The 22,576-nt window shown below is 35.1% G+C and overlaps 1 protein-coding gene across 3 annotated transcripts; it reads left to right on the top strand.

The window, feature by feature from the left end:
• The first annotated feature begins 1,613 nt into the window (after positions 1 to 1,613).
• RhoGAPp190 (Rho GTPase-activating protein 190) lies at positions 1,614 to 20,705 on the top strand. Of its 3 annotated transcripts, XM_077432804.1 has the most exons (37): positions 1,614 to 1,734; positions 3,310 to 3,562; positions 3,640 to 3,752; positions 3,833 to 3,977; positions 4,054 to 4,259; positions 4,342 to 4,587; positions 4,666 to 4,766; positions 4,902 to 5,277; positions 5,349 to 5,443; positions 5,524 to 5,710; positions 5,932 to 6,047; positions 7,546 to 7,695; positions 7,795 to 7,876; positions 7,954 to 8,068; positions 8,144 to 8,253; positions 8,326 to 8,420; positions 8,496 to 8,642; positions 8,716 to 8,860; positions 8,937 to 9,043; positions 9,130 to 9,302; positions 9,378 to 9,549; positions 11,349 to 11,443; positions 11,532 to 11,612; positions 11,883 to 11,986; positions 12,062 to 12,154; positions 12,230 to 12,337; positions 13,874 to 13,973; positions 14,056 to 14,191; positions 14,260 to 14,351; positions 14,421 to 14,545; positions 14,618 to 14,725; positions 14,800 to 14,877; positions 15,431 to 15,566; positions 17,060 to 17,191; positions 17,269 to 17,386; positions 17,840 to 18,032; positions 18,678 to 19,270. In XM_077432804.1, exons 2-37 carry the CDS (start codon positions 3,499 to 3,501, stop codon positions 18,687 to 18,689), a joined length of 4,656 nt encoding a protein of 1,551 aa, XP_077288930.1. In that variant the 5' UTR covers positions 1,614 to 1,734; positions 3,310 to 3,498; the 3' UTR covers positions 18,690 to 19,270. The 3 variants fall into 3 exon arrangements, with proteins under 3 accessions (XP_077288930.1, XP_077288932.1, XP_077288931.1); XM_077432806.1 differs by lacking the exon at positions 12,230 to 12,337 and having other exon boundaries at positions 18,678 to 20,705; XM_077432805.1 differs by lacking the exon at positions 18,678 to 19,270 and having other exon boundaries at positions 17,840 to 18,038.
• Positions 20,706 to 22,576: the final 1,871 nt, after the last annotated feature.

Below are 22,576 nucleotides of genomic sequence, written 5' to 3' on the forward strand. Positions count from 1 at the left end.
CTCTAGCTTTGTAAATATAGCTAAACCGCCCCGATTCCTGGAAAGAGCACTGTATCTATCCGGTGTCTAGTAATAGCAATGCTGCATTGTTTGTACTTGGCCAGGAAGGCGCATTGTGGTTTACCTGTTAGGCCTTTCAGGTATATATGTATATAATAAAAATAAAATAAATTAAAATCAATTAAATTCATAAAATTTTCTTGCGGCTAATTACTATTGCAAACCTTAAAATTTAAGTCAGATTTTTACGGTACAAGATCTGTTAACAATTTTGTTAATTGAATATTTCAACTCTTTACTATTAATTTATACATGCTTACATAATAAATCCTATTACGTTAGCTGAATTATTTTTTTTACATAAACTAATATTGTATTTTCATTGGTCTATTAAACGTATCATGTGGTAAAATGGCATGGTCAATAGTTAGGTGACATTTTGTGAAAAATCAGAAAATTTTCGAGAATACGCTCAACACGTATTGTGTTAAGTGCGCAATTTTCATCGACGATGCTGAATGTGTGCGGCGTCGGGAAAACAATTGATCCCCATATCGTTTGCGTGCGGCTGAAAAAGTGCATAGGCGCCAACGTTCGAACGACATCGTCCGGCCATGATCACGGCGTCGTCATCTCATGACGAATACGCAGACAACAATCGTCCATGAAAATGCAAAAATGCGAGGATTTAGCGTGGCAATAACATTTGTATTCCGTTCGTGCGTTGCGCTAGGAAATAGATCGATGAGCGTTGCCTAGCAACGGCGAGCGCCATGCGCACCGCTGAGTGCCCCCTCCACCTCCTCATTCGCGCTAAAGCACCCACACACGCGTCGATACATCCTCCGACGACCGAAAACAATAATGTGCCGGTGTAATAATTGTCCCGCATTGTCTCAAAACAAACTTTTGTCCCCCGCTCTATTCATTCGCAGCCGCCGATTTTGTCGATTCATTTTACATTATTTTAATACCAAACATTGTACGTTCAAATCAAATCATTCGTTTTACGAATTACAATCGATAATTACACGTCGACTTTTCGAATGAATCTAATCAATAGATTGATTTTTAATACGTATAACATTGCTTTACAATTGCATAAATTGCGTACAACTTTACAGCATATAATAATTTTGTATTGAAATAAGAAAACATTGATTTTTTTGTTTATTTTAATGAGTGGACGATGTTTAACTTTTTGTATAACACTTCTTATACAATCAAACAAACGTTCAAAAGTTTTACATTTGAAATAATCAATTGCTTAACATTTATTGTAAATATGTGTGAGATTACAATGAACTAAAAAAATAAGTTGTAACTATTATAAAGATAAGATTTTATGTTGTTAGTTTTTTCATTATATACACAGTAATTTTAGTACGGTTGGTTTTCAAATCAGGCTTACATTTTAATTTAAAATGTAAATAGGGCTAGTAAAAATAAATAATTTTGTAAAATTTTCACTTTTTGAGTAGGTGAATTCGAAGCGCTTGATGTTTACGATTTGGAGTGAGTATTTAGCGATACATTTTGTGCCGAAAGCGTGGTTAAAATAGCGAAAGTCATTGTACAAAAATGTGGCCAGGTAGGGTGTAATGTGGGATGTTGTGGCCACAGTTGTCTGTGGGCGACATGGCGTGCGGGCGAGCGGCTGCCGCCGGTCACCGAAGAGCATCGCGCGCCCCCTTCGCCACCGCCACCCCCGCCGCCGCCCCCCTCCCCCCGCAGGTGAGCCTCCGCCCCGCGCCCCCTCCGCGCCCCCCCGCCCCCCGCCGCCCTCCCGCCGGCCGCCCGGCGCCGAGGGCGGGGCGCGAGGGGGAGGGGGAGGGGGAGGGGGACGACATCTGTCATCCGCTTATTGTTGATCACATCTTGAACCCGCTCGATTTCCAATGCGCTCATTCCGTTGATTCGTTCGATGTAACGCGTTGATTGCACGCTCGTCGCTGTGGCTTTTCAATGTCATGTCAAGTCTGACCTTGAGATTGTCACGTTAATTTTCACGTTGAAAACCATCGATTATTTCACAGGCTGAAATAATCAAAGAATGCGGCTGTCGTTCGCCTCTATGACTAGTGTACTTCAATTGTCATTTTCAGGTTTAAATCAATAATCATAACTGACACATATTTTATTGCTGTGTGGTTGCTGGATTTCATTTCTCAAGTGTATTGCTGTTTTTGATTTGTGTATGCATTTTTTTTTTATTATAAAATGTAAATTAGACTCATTTTGTTAGAACTCATTACATGATTTTTATCGAGTGTCGTAAAGATAGTATACTGAATACAGTAATCCATCTCTATTTCCTGTTTCGATTGTTATTCATAGTTTCTATGCATCTATGGCGCAAAATGAACTTTTTATTCGTTTAAAACTTTTGAACTTAAAACAAAAGAATATCCTATTTGTTTTATATTATAATTACTATTTTATATCAATATCGAATGATTGAATTTTTTTTTTTTTTTTTTTTGATAAGTATTATATTATTCTGATGTTAATGTACAGCATAATAGGAAAAAGACCTCAAAAACCTAATTATTGCAATTGAGAACCAATACTAGTTTAACATTAGTACACCAATAGATCCAAAATGTTTCTGTTTCTTTACAAGGCCCTTTTATATTTCACTTCTTCCACTTAAATTTTATCCTTTGTACCTTTACAGTACATAATATTGAAAAAAAGAACTTAAAGATTAATTTTATACAAACATAAGTTCTGCATAATGAACCTAAGCCTCGAGAGAGAAATCGTTTGATACCCCATACTTCATATATCCACAATCTAAATTTTCAATACAAAACTCACTTTTTAATGTTGAATTTGATGAAGTCTTCTCAATTTTATATAAAATCTATTGTGTTTATCAGATCTTACAATTATATATAAAATAACATGGTTGATTCAAATGCATTTTCTTTTTAATTTCAGAAAGCAGTTAACGATTTAACCTACTCTCATTAAATTTTTAACAAACGAACCTGCGCTTTGAAAGAAATTCAAACATCGAAAATAATAATTCCTTCCATTATAAATACTCCGGATTCTTTCCATTATTAGCATACATACATTTTTATATGTGTGACTTTTGTCTTTGAATTTTAACTTTCACCTTTAAATCAAAGGACGATATCTGAATATTGTATTTTATTTTTTACTATCATTATAATATAAATATCACATAATTCGAATTAGATAAATTTAACCGCATTCCAATTTTAATAAACATACATACTCGATATTGTGAATTAAACAATTTTTTTATAATATATATATATATATGTATGTGTATACTAGGCCTAAAAATAAAAGTGTGCAAGATTTGAACATTATTAAATGGTAAATTGTAGGCATTTTTAAAAACTAGTACTTTATAAAAAAGTTTCTCCATATATTTTTCATATTGGACGAACAATAGTTAGTGATGATAAGTTGCTTCATTTAGTACTGTCAGTTTGAGTGCATCAGTTGATAAAACGTTGAACGATGATGGCTCGAAAGGGTGATTCTTCGGGACGCATGTTGACTGTTTCAGTAGTCGGGCTATCAGGTTTGTGAAAATTTATATTTTATTTTATTATATTCGGTTTTTTTATTGTATTACTAACGTTATTATTTATTTTCAAGGAACTGAAAAAGAAAAAGGGCAACTTGGTGTAGGAAAATCATGCCTATGTAATAGATTTGTACGTTCAAAGGCTGATGACTATACAACGGAACACATATCTGTATTGAGTCAAGTCAGTATTTGTTGTTATGTAAAAAAAAATTCAATGGAATTTGCATTGTATTAAAATTTTTGTGTATTTTTTGATTATAGACTGACTTCAGCGGACGAGTTGTTAATAACGATCATTTTTTGTATTGGGGAAGTGTTAATAAGGAATTGGAAGATCAAGAAATAGGGTTTCAAATCGTCGAACAGACGGAATTTGTAGATGATGCTTGTTTTCAACCATTTAAAGGTAATATTTATTATTATTCACTTCGAACATATGTGTGTTTAAAAACAAATAAATTTATGTGCTCGTATTCTTAAAGCTGGTGGAAAAACTGAGCCGTATTCTAAACGGTGTGCATCTCTACGTCTTCAATCGGCCGAAAAGTTGATGTATGTCTGTAAGAACCAACTCGGTATAGAGAAGGAATACGAACAGCGATTACTACCCGACGGTAGATTGTCTATAGATGGGTTTATATGCGTTTATGATGTTAGTCATGTACCCGGAAGATCTTGGGAAAAACAGGTATATATGTAGTATTTTTTAATATGTTTTCGATTACATATTTGTGAGATTTTCTACATGTATGTACGTTTTCTTTTTTCAGTCTGAATTGGTAGCTGGAATTTTGAACAACATTATAAAGACAAAGAAACCCGTCATTCTAGTGACTACGAAGAATGACGAGGCGGCTGAGAGAGGCGTAAGAGAAGCGGAAAGATTATTAGGATCTCGCCGGGAATGGCGTGCAGCTATACCGATAATAGAAACCTCTAGTCATTTAGGTGTAAACATAGACCATGCATTTTTACTACTTTCACAGATGATCGATCGATCCAAGAATCGAATAAAGGTTCGCTCATATTATTCGCATAATACACAGCATTCCGTTTGATTGAATTTTTTTTAACATGTTATTTGCATATTTCAGATATCAAGCTATCAGGAAGCTTTACGAGTAAGACGTGAACAATTAGACACTGTTACGGAAGCATTCCAACACTTAATCAGAGCTCATATAACAGATCATAGGTTATTTATATATATATATATATATATATATATATATATATATATATATATATATATATATATATATATAAACATATATATGTCAGCGTCATAGTAATATATTTCTATGTATTTATTATCATCTTGTGCTTGTAGGGAAACATGGGTAATGGCTACACGCCGTCTAGGAAACCGTGCCGAGTGGTTAGCCCTCATCGACACGCTAGGAGAAGACGCACTGAGACGTACTCTATCAAGACACGCTCGTGCGTTGAGAGATTCAAAGTTAGAGACACGTCTTCGAAAGCATCTCGCACATCTTCCCGCTGCACTTCGAGGTCTCAGACTGGATACGCATCATTTGCACGAAAGTGATTGGAGTAGAGTTGTAAGACAGATCAGATCTCATCCGGATGCTAATTGCTTCTTTTTGGAATCGGACGCTCCGTGGACAGAAGACGCTCTGTCTGGTGGGTCAGACGATGACGACGAAGACGATCAAGAGATCGACGAGGAGCGTGATGGCGAAAAGGTTGGTGTAATTACTTGTCTCGGTTGCTTATTGTTATGATTTTATATTGAAATTCGATTTAATTTCTTCAGGCTCTGATTCCGTTTGATGTTTTGGACACTACCGAGGCTGCTAATGTGTTCCGCACTTATTTGCAAGATTCTCAACAGGAACAAAGGACGTTGGAGTATGTATTATATAATGTGTATTGATTGAATGTTTATACGTAGTCGTGATTATGTAATTTTTATTTTATTTGCGTTTAAGGTGGGGCAGACAGTTCAAGCAATTGTTGGAAGAGACAGGATATGTTACGCCCGGAAAGCGTTTGTCTGAAGTGAGAGTTTTGTTTTTGGGTAGGGAGTGCTTTGAAGCTTTGAGCGATCGTGAACAGAATGCTATTTACGATCAACATCAGAAAGATTTGCATCAAACGGCCAAGCACAACTTCCAAGTATGTATATAATAAAAAGTTATAGGTCTGTCATGATATAAATATTTAGTAATTTTTTTGCACTGTCACTTATAAGGTTGTTATCAGTTCTTTTTCAAAACTTTTTACCCACTGTTTTCTGCTGGAGAAAGAAAATGTGTACTTTTGCCAGTTTCGTATATATTATAATGTGTATATACTACTGTTAAATATTCGATTCACTGATCTATATAAATTTTCAGGAATTGCTTCTCGAGCATGCAGATTTGTTTTATCACTTGAAAAGTATCTCTCCTTCGGGAACAATCACACAAGAAGATATTAAGGAAATAACTGATGTTTTGCAAGATGACTTTAGGTAAATGTTTTGAATTTAATTTTTTTATAATAATAGCAATGTTTGTAAATAAGTTTTCGTTGCGTGAAATCAAGAACTACCGACTCATTAGCCTACTTTCAGTAGTTTATAAGCTCTTCACAAAGATTATTATAGAAAGGTTGAATAATACTCTCGACGAAAACCAACCTATAGAACAGACAGGTTTTAGGGCAAATTTCAGCACAATGGACCACCTCCAAGTAGTTGGCGAACTAATCAAGCGCACCAACGAATATCAACGGCCATTGAGCCTAGGTTTCGTCGATTATGAGAAAGGCTTCGACACAGTTAGTACCTAACGCTTTACAAACACAGAGAGTGCTATGTGGGGAACCCTATGTGGGGCTGCAATATATAAGAACGCCACAGTTTCAGTTAAACTTCTTACAGATACTGATAAATTTAGCATAGGAAAAGGAGTAAGACAAGGAGATACCATCTCGCCCAAGTTATTCCATACGATGCTTGAGGGAGTTTTCAAGAACTTGGAATGGGACACAGCAGGAATAAAAATCAACGGCCGCTTCTTGAATTATCTTCGGTTTACAGACGACATAGTTTTAATAGCTCGTGATCCAGCTGACCTACTTAACAGACTAACACAGCTGGACAGGGAAAGTAGGATTAAAAATTAACGTAGATAAGACCAAACTAATGTTCAATAGTTATTGCATGCCTGATAGCATCTCATTAGATGATAAACCAGTAGAAGTAGTAAATAATTATTTATATTTAGGTCAAATAATTGACATGTCCGGTAGTAAAGAAGAAGAGATAAAGAGACGTATGAAATTAGGATGGAGTGCATTTGGACGAATGAATGTTGTTTTTAAATCACAAATGCCCCTCTGCCTGTAGAAAAAGATCTTCGATCAATGCATTTTGCCAGTGATGACTAGTCAGGACCCAGAAGGTGCGGCGTATTGTTCAAAGGTTGTAAATGCATTGTTAAAGGTTTGCCGAACCTTTTTTACAAAGGATTTACAACAATGGGACAATGGATAGCACTGTGACTATCCTACCTCCAGTGATGACGTATGGATGTGAAACTTGGACACTGAACGCCAAGATGCTACACAAAGTCCAATGCACTTAAAGGAGTATGGAACGCTATATGCTCGGCATAACGAGGAAAGACAGGAAGCGGAACATGTGGGTGAGAAGTATGACGAGGGTAGTGGATAGAGTAAAGAGATTGAAATGGCAATAGGCGGGCCATGTGAGTAGAAGAATGGACGAAAGATATACAAAAGAAGTGCTTGAATGATACCTGAGAGAATGCAAAAGGATAAAAGGAAGACCGCAGGGAAGATGGGTAGACGAAATTAGGAAAATGTGTGGGGTGAGATGGATGAGAGTTGTGCAAAACAGAGACGAGTGGAAGCGTGTTGGAGAGGCCTTCATCTTGCAGTGGATGGTGAATGGCTGTAGATGATGATGATATAAGTTTTATATATATAAATATTTTTTTTTATAGGTACAAGATTCTAGATAAAGCAGAACAAGACAGAAAGTTGGTTTTATTCCAACATCTAGGATTTGTTCATTGTCCATTGAGAGAACATTGTCCGGCTTTACCCAATTGTGTCGATAATACTGTTCCGACTGCACTTGAGAGAACTTTGGGGTACTAATAATACATTCTCACATATTATACTGCGTTGTTTTTGTTTTTTTTTATTATTAATCTTGTATTCACACTCATCTTGAAACATTAAATTTTCAGATCAATGACTGGAGACGGACAAGAGGGCTCTGAATGGGATTTCGATCCTGACAATGACAATTTGAACCTTCTCATTCTCGGAGTGCGTATAATTTCAATACACATATATATATTTTGCAACTACAATTTTAACTAACATGAATCTTTATTTTTGTTCAGTCTCCTGTGGTGGCTGAAGAGGTAGCTCGTAGAATTGAAACCGGATCCAATGGTAGAGCGTCTTGTAGGACAGCGACTGCTTTGGATCACCACATTCCAAATTTTAGACCAAACGGTGAATACATTTTTATATTTAAATGAAATATATGATACAGATTGATTAAAATGTGTATGTTTGTGTTTTTTATAGGATGTTTTTGGGTATATTGGGATCAAGAATCTTTTGAGCACGTTAGAGAAGCTGTAGAGCGTAGTCTGTTATCAAATTTAGAACAGGACGATCACACCCAAAATAATCAAGTTAGTATTCCAAAGCTTATTGTAATGTTATTATTTAATGTGTGTTTTAAAATTATCGTTTTAATGTTTTAGGGTCTTCCGATGGTTATAATGCTTGTACAACAGCCTGGTATTAGCGAACAAGAAATTCGTCAACTTCAAGACGAAGGGCAAAGTCTCAGTGAAAAGTAATTGCAAAGTCATTTGCATGCAGGATTTTTTCCGTTTCTTGAAATTAACGTTTATTTTTTTGTTATTTGTAGTGTTCATTGGGCTTATTGGGAGTGCAGTGCCGAAGAACTCGGCACTGCTAACGGAACTACTAACGCACTCCGTAGATTACCTAGAGCACGTCCAGCTCGCAATCAACCGTCTCGGCCACTTGCCGACTGCTTTCATGCTGATATTAGGTATCCTTTGGAGCTGAATTCACACCGAATTTTATCATTACGATCGATTTTAATTATCTTGTTTGCTTTTTAGGATTATATTGTGCTTATTTTGTGGAGATCCGTACAGTGTTGAAAACGTCCTCGGTCCTTTATTATTGCATCCGTCTTGTTGTTTGACTGGAACTAGTTCCATCCTCATTGATACTTTCCTCGGTGATTCTAAAAGAAATATAGAAGTGCGATTTTTTCAAATTATAAATTTACTGTAGTCGTATTTGTGTGTGTTTCAATTAAATTGAATTTATTTTGTAGGTTATCGTATCAAGTTATCACGGTGCCAACCAATTCAGAGATGAATTGATACACGGTTTCGTGTTAGTGTATTCAGCTAAGCGCAAAGCTAGCTTAGCTACACTCAAGTGAGTATATGTAGATACCGATACCTTGGTATCTATTGATGTATGTAACTGGATTTTTTTTTATATATTGTTTTTGTTTATTTTAGCGCATTTTCTATGAATATTCCAAATTTGCCAATACAAGTCGTTGCCGTCGCCGAAGGAGCCGGTGCATTTTTCGTGTCGGAACTTTCGCAAATGTTACTCACTGAGGGAAACGCAGCTGCTGATAGACTAGCTGCACACTTTTGCACGTATACGCCGTCATGTCATAATAATTGTAATTATTTTCATTTGTGGTTTTATTGTGACATTTATGGCTATAGATGAAGATCTTTATTTTTATTTGTAATAGCTGCATTTTATACGCCATTCTTCAAAGAAGTTTGGGAAAAGAAGGCTGAAATTGAAAGAGCGTTCCATTTAGAAGAAGAACCCGGTGTCGGAGGTGTAGGAGGATTGCCCGATGTCGCCGAATCCAGGCCAAGACCTCCACCGAGAGCTGATAGCTATCATCTGAATCATAGGTATGAAAGTTTAATGTATTTATTTGCAAATAAAACTCACGATCGTGATAGTTGGAAACAGGAGTCGGAGTCGTAAAATATCAACCGACTCTGACTTCTTTTTACAAGGCTTTTCTATGTTTCACTTCGCAAACGATTGAGCTAAAATTCCTAAAGTCTCCCGATCGTTTTTAAACTTTGCCATTTTGCGCGGTTAGGTCAATGATGGAAATTTCAATCGCTTCCGTTAATTCGATGGTGAAAAATAATCGTAATAAACACGTTTAAGAATCCAACAATTTTTGAGACGATGACAGCCCAACTCCGCCAGTGGCCAGTAGCCTTATATGTTTGACTTTCCGCCACCCACTCGTTTTGTCAGATTTTAATTGTATAAACGCCTATGACTTTTATCTTTTTCACACTATACCTTATAATTTTTTTATTTTTGCTTTACTAGAATCACATTAACAGATGTATAACGTATATTTTTCTGAAAGTTCTTTCCTTATATAGAATACACAATGGCCACATGTACATAATACAGCCAGCAGTATGGCTCAGAGGTTGCGTTTATGTTTACCAAGAGATTATTGGGTTTGATCCCGGGCTAATCTTAAATACTGCTGGTTGGACTTGGATATTTGTGACTCCAAGTCGATTGTTTCTTATCAGAGTTTGCCAATTTTATCTGATCATTGTTGAATTGGTTCCTCAAAACTAGCAAAAAAATCATCCTACGTTATAGGCGCTTAAACAATTAAAATCTGACAAAACGAGAGAGTGGCGGAAAGGAAAATATATAAGTCTACTTACCATTAAACATCAAGATAGTCAAAATTGTTGTATTTTTTAAACGTGTCTATTACGATTATTTTTCACCATCGCATTGGCGGAATTGATGTGAATATCTATTGTTGACCAAACCACGCAAAATGGCAAAGTTTCAAAACTATCGGAAGAATGTAGGATATAATATACATCGGTCTCCGTGACGAGCCGGAATGTTAAATGACAGAAAACGCAAATATCGGAAGGCAAAGATCGAAAATCGAAAGATCAAAAAAAAGGGTGCATGGTAAACGGTACATACTTACTTAATTTGCGCCAGCAGGATACAACAGGAACAAGAGGAACAGGCTTTTCCTCCCGTATTAATGTGCGCGCGCATAATCTGGCTCGTCACGTAGACCCAATATACATATGTTGTCAGATCAATGATCGAAGTGAAATATAGTTTGTACTCGTTCCACCAGTCCATTGTCTATCACATGGTAGCCAATGACAATAGAAATTGTCACTGGAAAATTAGTATACATACATATATTTGCATATTTTAAAAAAATGAAAAAGCTGTTAGATGGCTCATAAAATGAATTACATACATATGTATATAAATTTCATTATATGCAATAAATACACTTAATGGAGACCATCATCTATCTACATAGCTTGCTCGACAGTTTCCAGTCAACTGGCAAGGTGGTAATAATCACTATTTATAATTAGTTTACTGGATTAGATAAATGAAAACAAATCCACATGGCACAATACGATAAAACAAAAGCTTGTGTAAAGAATAATATAAAAAAAAATTTACGTCGTGTCAATAAGAATTTCAGTAACCGATACTAAGTTTCGGTTTGATAGGACTAACGGTGTTCAAAAAATCCTCAAAATACTCAGACACACACACATTTTTTCTAGATCATGAAAACGTGATCGAGTAATCGATTCTGAGTTCGAATTTTCGCATGATCACAAAACTTCATCTATTGTTACTACGTACGTAGATAAAGTAAATATATTTTCTTTTACAGATCGGAAGGATATCAATTGCCTAGCTCATTAGATTTATTACTCGGCTCTCAACCAGACAACAATAGCATGATTCATAGAAGCAGCTTCGCCAAAGGTATGTCTGATATTTGTAATTCTTTTATTGATTTGATTTTCTTCAACTTTTTGAAATATAACGTATAATTTTTAACGAAATCCAATAGGTTTCAGTGTATATCCTCCTCCATCGACACCACCAGAGCCAGCACCCCCAGATCATCGTATGCCGCCTGCAGACCTCTCTCGTACGTTTCAAACATCATTTACACCTTAAATTAAATCATTCTTCGATGAGATAAATGTGTATCATTCATGTGCATTTTTCATTCGCCTTAATTTGTTAAATGCAGCGGATCTTAATTGCTCCGAAGATTCACTCAGCACTCACGATTCAGGTGAAGGCTTTTTGACGTATTGTGGCAATGATTTATATGTGACCCTTGTTGTATTGTATGCGTGTGCTTAAAATCATTTTTAATATAATTTTACTGATTATTTTTGTAATTCCACTGTAGATACTGGCGGAGGCGGTTGGGGAATGATGGGTGCCCGATCGGCCACTACGGGAAGACCTCGAGCACCTCCAGCTCCTCGTCACAGACACGCGCACACACTCAAAGTATGTTTATTATATTTTTCTCTTAGTATAAGAATAAGTTTATTTATTTAAAATGTGTGTTGCGATAAATTTTAGCAACCTGGCAAGTTGGAAATGAGCAGCTATGCACTAGTCTCCGGAGCTTTGCAGCAAATGTCTCTCAGACCTAGGCCACCACCTGTTCGAAAGGTATGCATCGTCGCTAGTAATGTTATTGAGTGCTTTGAAAATTCAAAAAAAAAAATGGTTTTATTTCATCGAAAGGCTCATCATGGTTCAACTCAAGGCCATCACGGCAAATCGACTTTTGGACACCATCATCATCCGTCTGGTGTCAGCTCGGAGACGGAACTCGATGCTCAATATGCACAGGTCTATATGCTTTCAAAATTTTGTTACTTTAGTGTAATTTTGGCAAACCAAGGCAGTCGATGCTATCAGTTTATAAAACATACGAAATTAGACCTATTCGCTGATCACATATGTTGATGAACTTTATGATGAAAAAATTATTTAACTAGCGGAACATGTTTGCGGGGATATGCCATTCATGTTACGTAGCAAAAATCGCGTCAGAATGGTGACGTCTGTCTTCCTTGATACCATTTTCAATTCTGGCCATCTTCCGTTCGTGGTGTGCCTGGTAATTTTTTCTGCGTTATTTTACCCATGGTTCGCAATTTCTCAACCCATTTTACATTAGATCACTATTCCATTGCTATTGAATTCAAAATGGCGATCCATTAGGTGAATCACCGTACCACCACCATTCCAGAAGTACTAACCCATTAAAAATGACAATGCTCGTGGTCATCCTGTATGTACACACATATATCAGCCAGCAGTATGACTCGGTGGTTGCGTTTATATTTAGCACCAAGAGGTTACGGGGTTCGATCCTGTGCTAATCTTTAATACTGCTGGTCAGACTTGGATATTTGTGACTCCAAGTCGATCGTTTCTTATCATAGTTTGCCAATTTATCTGATTTCATTGTTGAAACGGTTCCTCTATCAAATTGGCAAAAATCATCTTACCTGCTGTCACAAATATCTGAATTTGATATATGTACAATATGTAAAAATGTATGTACAAGTCTAAATACATAGATGTCTCTATGGATTAATTAATTGTTGATTTCGTGCTCTTCAGCCTCTCGAAATACAGCGATTTATGTAATAAAAATGCTGTAGTGTTTGTAATTAATTGTCTAGAATGACGCATTGAGGTCTACCTGTTTGGCCTTCCTAGTATATATCTATGTAAAATAAAATAAAATATAGAATAATCGATACAGAGGAGAGAATGAAGAGATTGAATGTCAATGGGAGGGTTACATAGCTAGAAGAATGGAGAAAAGAAGTGCTGGAATGGTACCCGAGAGAATGTACATATATGGATAAAATAAGAAAAATGTGCAGGGTGAGATGGATGAGTTGCACAAAACAGAGAGAATTAAGGTGTTGTGGGAGAGGCCTTCATCAGGCAGTGGATGATGAATGGCTGTAAATTATGAATATGTGCATATATAGAATCTAGTTTTGTTTGAAATTTAAGTGTGCAAAATGTTATTGTCATTTGGATGACGGGGCAGGTCACGTAGCTATAAAATGGACAGAAGAAGTGCTGGAATGATATCGGAGAGAATGTAATGGGTGAAAGAATGGCCGCAAGGAAAATGGGTGGATGAATTTAGATAAATTAGCTGCGCAAAAATAGAGATAAATGAAAGTTTATTGGAGAGGTCTTCATCTAGCAGTAGATGGTGAATGGACGTAAAAAATAATGATGTGTATAGAATCTAGTTTCTTATGAAATTTAAGTGTGTAAAATTTAACCTTGAAAATTTTGAATTTTTTACGTAATCTTTAATCTTTAATTAAACTTTTTTTTATTGTTTTTTGATAGATCAAAGATTCCAATGCTTCCGAAAGAATGTTGGGACTTGCCATAGATGCCCAACATGCCCGATCGAAATTACGTCATCGTAGAGAAAAAGGACAGCCATGTAAAATATAAATTGTTTATATTTCAATAATATAATATTTTTAATATAATAAATTCAACGGGATGCTATTTTCTTTTTTCAGCATTCTCCGAAACTGATAGCGAATGTTCGTCGGTAGAAGAAGAGATAGGACGTGGTTTAAGACGCGGCGGCGGTAGTAGTAGCGGAAGCGGAAGCACTCAAAGATCGAAGCAGCATCACAAACCGTACAGAAAGAGGTTAATTTTTAACATGTTTCTACATTTGAAACAGTGAAGAATTCATTTTAACATTGAATGTCTTTTAGACTGGTGGCGGTAGCGGCTCCGCGAGCTCCGAGACTCGGCGTATTCGTCGGCCCACCTGAGCTACCGAGCGGCTATCGTGCTAGAGAGCAAGGTAAATACATTATATTATATAAATTTTAATGTTATCGAATATTTAAACTGTATTTCAAATGTATTTTAGGAAAAGAAGAATCCAGCGATGGCTCCGCTGGCGAAGGTGGTCCTCCGACACGCGTCGGAGCTTATAATCTACTCCACAATGCACCCTCATCGGCTCCGTATACTTCTTGCGATCTTGATGATCAAGTCAGTACTTGAATTGTGTGGTTTATTTATTTTTTGTATTATTTAAAATTAATACAATTTTTTTTTGAACAGCTATCTTCGTGCAAAGAATCGTCGGCTCAAGAGAACGATTCCGGTGCTGGTCATACAGGGAGATCTCGTCGCTCTGGTTGGCCGCGACTCGATCGCGGACATCATAAGGTGGTCGTTCAATCTTTGTCCCTAATTTTTTTGATTAAAATGTGTTTTTTAATGGTTTATTTTGTGCTTTGTAGGAATGGACTAAATCCAAAGACACTAAAAAGAATTCTAGTCAAAACGCTGTTGTAAATAATCCAGGATGGGGACCTCAGGTATTAAAATACATATATATATTTTAAGTTTAATTAACACTTGCCGCACTGCGATGGATAGTAAGTGACCAGGACTTTTTATTTTATATCTCCAAATATACTGAATGCAGAGTCTTCATATTTTATGTGTTCTTCATAAAAACCTCTATGATTCGAATTATATCGTTATGAAATAAAAACATTGATCAATATCAACAGAAATAATTATTTTCACTCTAAGCCAATATTTATCACATATGCGAGAGATAGGGAGAATTCAGTACGCTGCGTTCAGCAGTCAGTATGAGAATGATATTCGCTTTAGAATGATGGCTCTGCTTCATCCATAATTTTTTCCATTTCTTGCACTTATTTTATATTATTCGATATTTAATACACGAAAAAATGATTTTTGTATCTAATTACAATAATTAACCTCGCAGATTTTGCATTATTTTAACTTAAAACATAAATTTTTAACTGGTCGCTTGGCGTCCAGCACAGTGGCTAGTGGATTTTTTTGTACACAGTAAGGCAAGTGTTTATAATACTAAAATATTGTGGTTATTTCCAGGGCAACAATGGAGTGCCTGTTTTTCTCGAGAAATGTATATCGTTCATTGAGGCCGAAGGTTTGGCAGCTGAAGGCATCTATAGAGTTCCCGGAAATAGGGCACACGTCGATCTGCTTTTTAAGAAATTCGATGAAGGTAAATTCGATTGAATATACATATGAGTCATCTAGTTCCGAAACCCGGTAAAAGCACTTCACTCATTTGTTGGTAAACGCAGTTTTTCTGCCACAACTTTATTTAGTGGATTTCATTTACAAAGTTTTATTTTAATGGAAGATATACGATTTAAAGTTATTTTGCAATTCAGTTTTTTGGAAAATTTTTGAGATTAAATGAAATATTAAGACTTGAAAACGATTTTGCCGGTGTTTGTTCCCGAGTTGTCCTTTCACGGCGATTCCGTTCCTTTGCTCACGATTTCTTTCGGATTGTTTTCTTTCTTGTATCTCCATCTTTGGTTTTTTCAATACTTCGAGACAGATCGTCCATGATAACAGCAATTACGCAGGAAATGCGGAATGACAGTTGCACCCAGGTAACCGGCTCAAATGGCAGCCATCTTGCCATATGCAGTGTTCTGATTGGCTGTCGGCAGTTTTGCCATTAATTCGAATAAACAGAGAGAATTTTTGCCGTTCTTTGGAACAAAATAAGATTTTAAATATTTTTTTTAATCATTTAACTTGGTTTTAGAAAGAATTCAAGTATACAGTATTGTGTGAAAATATTCCTAGAATCGGAATACATTTTTATCTCCGTTTTGACCAAATATGCAGATACCGGGTTTTGGAACTAGACGACTCATATGTATGTATGTTTTTAAAGGAATGTTTATAATATTTTTGCGTAGGGGTGGGTTCAGGATCGAAATTAAATACTTCACAGCATTTATTCAACGATTCCAGAGGTCCACACGAGACCACCAGTATATTTGATCTACCGTGTGTACCTCCTTATAAACGGACAAGTTGGCCAGCATAGCATGCCCTATCCGTTGACGTGTCTGTTGTCTGGGCACGTCGGTCTACTCTGGCGAGTCGCATGCACTCGCCCCGGTTCTGAGAACTCTAGCGTATCCTTTGTTCAGACTCTTTAGTCCTGAGTCCTGTTAGCCTAATCCGGGAGTCTCTATTATTCACTTATGAATACACTTAGACAGCGGATACTCTCACTTATGTTCCCATGTTACAATATTATTGAATATTTAACATTTAACCAGCAGAATAGACTAGTGGTTAGCATATAATGCTTTGAACAGAGTGGTCACAGGTTCAAATCCCACTGTTTTCTGCTGGCCAGACCTTGGATTTGTGACTCCAGGTCGATCGTTTCCTATCAGGGTTTACCAATTCATCTGATTTTCATTGAAATGGTTCCAACAAATTGGCAACCTCACCCATTTTCTCGCAAATCTCGAGTTTTCAGCAATCTCGAATTTTGCTGAATTGTATAAAATGCTACAAATTTTCAAATTTGACCATAAATGTGGGTGTTAATTGATATGTATTGACTTAGTATAATACTTGCATCAAATGTACAATGTTTCTGGCCAGGAAGGCGCATTGGGGTTACCTGTTAGGCCTTCCTGGTATAGATCAAAAATAAATAATAAATAAATTTTGAATCAGATCCTAGTGTGGTGATACAACAACTGGACATTCCGGTCAACGCCGTCGCCACTGCATTAAAAGAATTCTTTTCCAAAAGATTACCGCCACTCTTCGACGATGAAACCATGCAAGAGTTAGAAGACATTGCCGGTAGTTTTTTAATCTACTTATAATTGTGTAGATACGATTTCATTTTGATTGTTTTAAATTTGTGTTAAATGTGTCAGGTTCTTTGGGAGCAACGGATAGAAGTGGGCGGCTTTTAGCACTGCGTGCTTTGTTGGCCGAACGGCTTCCGCTTCATCAAAGAGCAGTTCTCAAATTCATTTTTCATCACTTCGTAAGGTGTGTATATGGTTTAATGGGGTGACCGTGAAAAAGTCGAAAATATTCGTTTATCATGCATACATATGAAAAACGGTTAGTATATATATCAGTGGCGTGTGGTAAAAGTTTCTCTCCCCCCGTCGTACATCCTCACTTAATTTGCGCGAGCAGGATACAACAGGAACAAGAGGAACAGGCTTTTCCTCCCGTATCCTGCGCGCGCACATTAAACAAGGCTGTATGACAAAAAGAGATAATTTCACCTCATGCCACTGATATATATTACATATGTATATATACATAGTACCGTTTACCATGCACCCTTTTTTTTTGATCTTTCGATTTTCGATCTTTGCCTTCCGATATTTGCTTTTTCGACCTTTTCACTTTCGGTCCCGTGAGGTAGACCCGGTTACATGTTATGATTCAAAGTATGATGTATTTATATGATTTTTATATTTGAAATTACAGAATAGCCGATAATTCTAAATTGAATTCGATGGATTCTAAAAATTTAGCAATTTGTTGGTGGCCGACACTTTTACCAGTACAATTTAGCGATATGGCGAGGTTCGAAGCCACCCGACCCTACTTAGAAGATATTTTGCAGACGATGATCGATCAATTCCCATTCCTCTTTTGCGGGCAAGAAGCGGCTGTTATGGTTTGAAAATCCTTGAAACTTGTATTTTTTGAAGACGATTACTAATACATATATATATATTTATTCATTGTGCGATTCGCCGCTGACGATGTTTTTAAATGTGTGTTTGGAAAATTTTCGACGACTATTTGTACAAAGCGTCAACGGCGAATTCTCAACTGTTTTTTTATTATAATTTGTACGTTTTTTATTATTCACTCTGAAACAATAATCAACATACATACAATCTGGTATATGAATTTGTATACTACATATATCGCTAATGTTTTGAATTTTCAAATAAAAAATATTCTCATTAGTACTTATTAAGTTAGTCGAGATGTTCTTATATTTATTTGGTGTATAGTCTTCCACTTGAGATTTTTTATTAGACATTTGTACATGTCGTATATATATATATATATATATATATATATATATATATATATTGTATTTTATAGTGATTTTCATTCAATCTCGATTCAAAACTGCTCTCGTTCGCATATTTCGTTCTTGTTTGCGTTTCGAATTGTTGAAAATTGTATTTATTATGTGTATATATATAATAAGTACGTACGTACATTCCGTGTTTTGTTTTCCTTTATATTGACTTAAATGTTTGTGTAAATATACATAGATATGTTAAATGATTTTCTACGTTTACAGAAAGAACGCTGATGCTTGTTTCGATTACGTTCAAAAGTAGGTTTGATCGTTGCCGTATTGTTTGATTGTTGCATGCGACTGCTTACGCATCTTTTACATAGTAATGATGAATCACAAAATAAAGTGCCATTGGAAAATATGTGTGCCATACGACGCACAGACATTTTGAAGTGATTTTATTTGAATATATTTTGTTTTGCAATTTTTTTCTTTTGTTTTTTTTTTTTTTTGTATCGCTAAAAAGTATTGATTCATGTTTCATCGTAGAAATTCGTAGATAGAATATGATAAAAAAAACTTTGTCCAAAATGAAAACTGTCTCCATGTGTGTAATATACACACACATGCATGTATATGTATTTTATTCCTAATCATTGAATACTGAATATAAATATGTATATGCTACGGTCAAGTTGAAGAACGATATTCTTTTACTACTGAATTAGTGATTTTATTATTTATTTATCTCTGGTTTATTTTTATTAATGATAATCGGATGTATCAGTTTGACCGTGGCGTATACGTGTGTATACGAGTGAGATTTTTTTCTTATAAATGTGTTGAATTAATAAGTAATCGATTCGTCGGGTGAAGAGTGATGATTTTTCTCCTCGAATTTGAAGTTTGTATCAAGGGAAAATTAGACGCCGTAATTATAATACATATGTATATATATATTTAGTTGAAAAGTAATACATGTGTAAAAGTAATGCATTTTTTGCAGCTTAATTTAATATTGTTTTCGAAAGGGGACGGGAAATACAAATGCAATAATTGACATTAATTCAATATAATAATTGAAGGCAAATCATCGATTAACCCTTTGAGTGCTGACGTCTTTTCTGTTGAAACCTGCCATGTTGAAAATTTCCAACTAGAATTATTTAGAAAGCAGGTATAAAAATTGTAGCTGATCCAAACAAACCCTAGATCACTACCGCTAAGGATTTCGAGTTTTGTAAAGGTGTGTTTAGACTCTCTAATATATCTTGCAACAATATAAAATAAACAAAAGTAGTCTATTAATGAATGTATTTTTCCAAAACTAGTTCCATCTTCTTCATTGTTGTTAAAATGTAATGCTCACAATCTAAAGGCCAAAGTCGCTTCACAGCATTTATTGGTGATTAAGGAGATACACGCACCGCCAGTGCTCCATCCAGAATGTCTTGATATGGTCTAAGTACCTCCTTATAAAGGACAGGTCGCTCAGGGCATCTTCGACGTCTGGTTACTTCCCATTGTTTAGTCACGTACTCGGATATGCGGTCCCACGCTTTCAGTTCTTGCATTTAAGCCTGAAGATAATCCTCGAAACCAATTATAACGGCGGTTCCTTTTAGCATACGCTACAATACTCAGCAGTTAGGGATTTCCATTGGGAAATTCTGCTATGGTTATAAATTCAGAAATTCCGGTGTAAACCAGTCTTTATAAACATTTACACGGATTACACGACCCATGTTCAATGCATTTATTTTTTTCAATTCTACCTAGAAAGGCTTAGCGGGTAGTATTCTTGTTTACTTTGTACATGCTCAAAATACAACGCCTATCGGCGTTTTTCATTCCCATGGTTCGTCAGCATTCAAAAGCTTTAATGATTTTGTAGCCATCATTCAATATCACTAGACGGTCCCTGATTTTATGCGACAGTATTATTTTTATTTATTGTATCGGAATTTTAATACGAAATGTTTCGTTTACGGTTTATTATTATTAATTAGTGTATTTTATTTATTTTGCTTCATTTTTATTTGATATTTCTTTTGAATAATGTTAAGTTAATATATATTAACGTTAAGGAATGTTTAGACTGATTATTTAAAAAGTGGGATTTTTGAAGGAGCATTATAAAGCGATGGATTGCCATGTGTGTCATTTATAAAACAAAATGTAAATGTAAGATACCCATGTTGTTTGATACTACTTTGTGTCGACATAAGTGCTTTTTGTATTTTTATGTCAATTTAATATTAAGGTCACTATTTATCCAGCATATTATTTGTTTCGCTTGTAGTATTATCGGAAGAAAAAAAAGAAGGAATAATACAATACACTTCGATCGAAGTTTTATACGTAACATTCAAAGATATGAAAATAATAATATAAATAAATAAAAAAGAGCACGCTCGGACGTTCACAATATGGGGAAGGAACTGCGCGATGATGCATTTATCGACATGTGCATTTTATTACTATGCACGTATTTATATGTATGTTTATAAGCATTTTAGTCATACTGTTGATTTTTATTTTATTTTAAATGAAAGTGATACTATTTTTGTGTTGGAAATATATTTATTTTATTTTTATATGTACATATATGCGCGCGCACGTATGAGTAAAAATTTGGATCTCGTACTGTGGATAGTTCCATAAATTTTTATTAAATATTATTATTTATTGATGCAATGAGATTTATTTTTATTATTATTATTATTGTAAAACACATAATCGAATTCACTCATCGTTTTTAAGAATATTTAATACTCGATATTCATTCATTTATTATATTATATAAATATGTATGTATGTAAATCTCATTTGAATGATTCTCTATATTGTATGCATTGTTTATAATATGTTACGTTCCGTTTGTATTTTTACTTTGGATAAATAACCTGTAGATTTTCCTCCGTAACGAGATTGACAAATTCACGTCAGAATCCGTTATACAACGGTTGCACGACATAGACGTTGGAAATGTTTATGAATAAAATAAAATAAAAGAGGTTTTTTAAAAAAAAACTAGCTTAATTTGTCTGTAAAATTTATATTCACACTCTTGAATGTTAGTAATTACACGAAGCTTTTAATTGTTTTTTACATTCCCGCCGAGGAATTTCTCAACAGTTGATATTATATTATATTATATATACTGAGATAGGGTTAGATATGGAGAAAAAGTGGTGAAATATAATGTTAATGGTTATGCAATTTTTGTACTGCATGGTCGATAATAATTAAAATGAATAAATAACAACAAAAAAAAAGACACTTGTAAATTTAAAAATAATACTTATTTGTAATATGGATGACAAAATTGAAACAATAAAAATGGTGATTAAATTTTTTCTACAATGAAAATTTGAAATGTTGTTTTTTCAGTGTTGAATTATTATTGTTGCTTCGGCATATTTTGACTGGTTTTGAGGTCCGAGCGCGGGGCGCAAGACGCGCCCTTCGTGCGGGATCTAGTGACTTTTTAAATTTATATAAATGTAACTGTAACAAGAATAAAATGCTCACACATGAATGTATTAAAAATAAAAATATATCAGATGCAAACTGCTCTAGTCATTTTTTTTACAACCTTTCTTCTAGGTTATGTTTTTACAAACCGTTATAAGAAGTTCGTGAAATTATTGAATATTAATATAAAACGACAATAGAAAAATCAATCAAAATTATGATCCCGGCTTAAGTTAATATAATTAAATATATTACTGAAAGCCTTGGGTCGCCTTAATATCATTTCGTACGTGAATATATTACTTAAAGCGACCCAAGGCTTTAAGCAACATATTTAATTACATTAAATTAAGCCGGGATCATAATTTTGATTGAAATCTTAATCATCATTACAAGCGGTCTCCGTGACGAGACAGAATGTTAAATTACAGAAAACGCAAAGATCGAAAATCGAATGATCTTAAGTCGAAAGATAAAAAAAAAATGGTGCATGGTAAACGGTACATACTCACTTAATTTGCGCGAGCAGGATACAACAGGAACAGGCTTTTCCTCCCGTATTAATGTGCGTGCCGCAGAATATGGGAGGAAAAGCATGTTCCTCTTGTTCCTGTTGTATCCGCAAATTAAATGAGTATGTACCGTTTACCAAGCATCATTTTTTTTTTTTATCTTTCAACTTAAGATCTTTGCCTTCCGATATT

Source organism: Arctopsyche grandis, chromosome 6, assembly GCF_051622035.1.
Source record: "Arctopsyche grandis isolate Sample6627 chromosome 6, ASM5162203v2, whole genome shotgun sequence".
Lineage (NCBI taxonomy): Eukaryota > Metazoa > Arthropoda > Insecta > Trichoptera > Hydropsychidae > Arctopsyche > Arctopsyche grandis.

Coding starts and splice junctions, on each gene's coding strand:
- RhoGAPp190 (XM_077432804.1), top strand. CDS start 3,499: ATGATGGCTCGAAAGGGTGATTCTTCGGGACGCATGTTGACTGTTTCA. Junction 14,192..14,259: donor CACAAACCGTACAGAAAGAG/GTTAATTTTTAA, acceptor AATGTCTTTTAG/ACTGGTGGCGGTAGCGGCTC. Junction 17,192..17,268: donor AGAGTTAGAAGACATTGCCG/GTAGTTTTTTAA, acceptor TAAATGTGTCAG/GTTCTTTGGGAGCAACGGAT.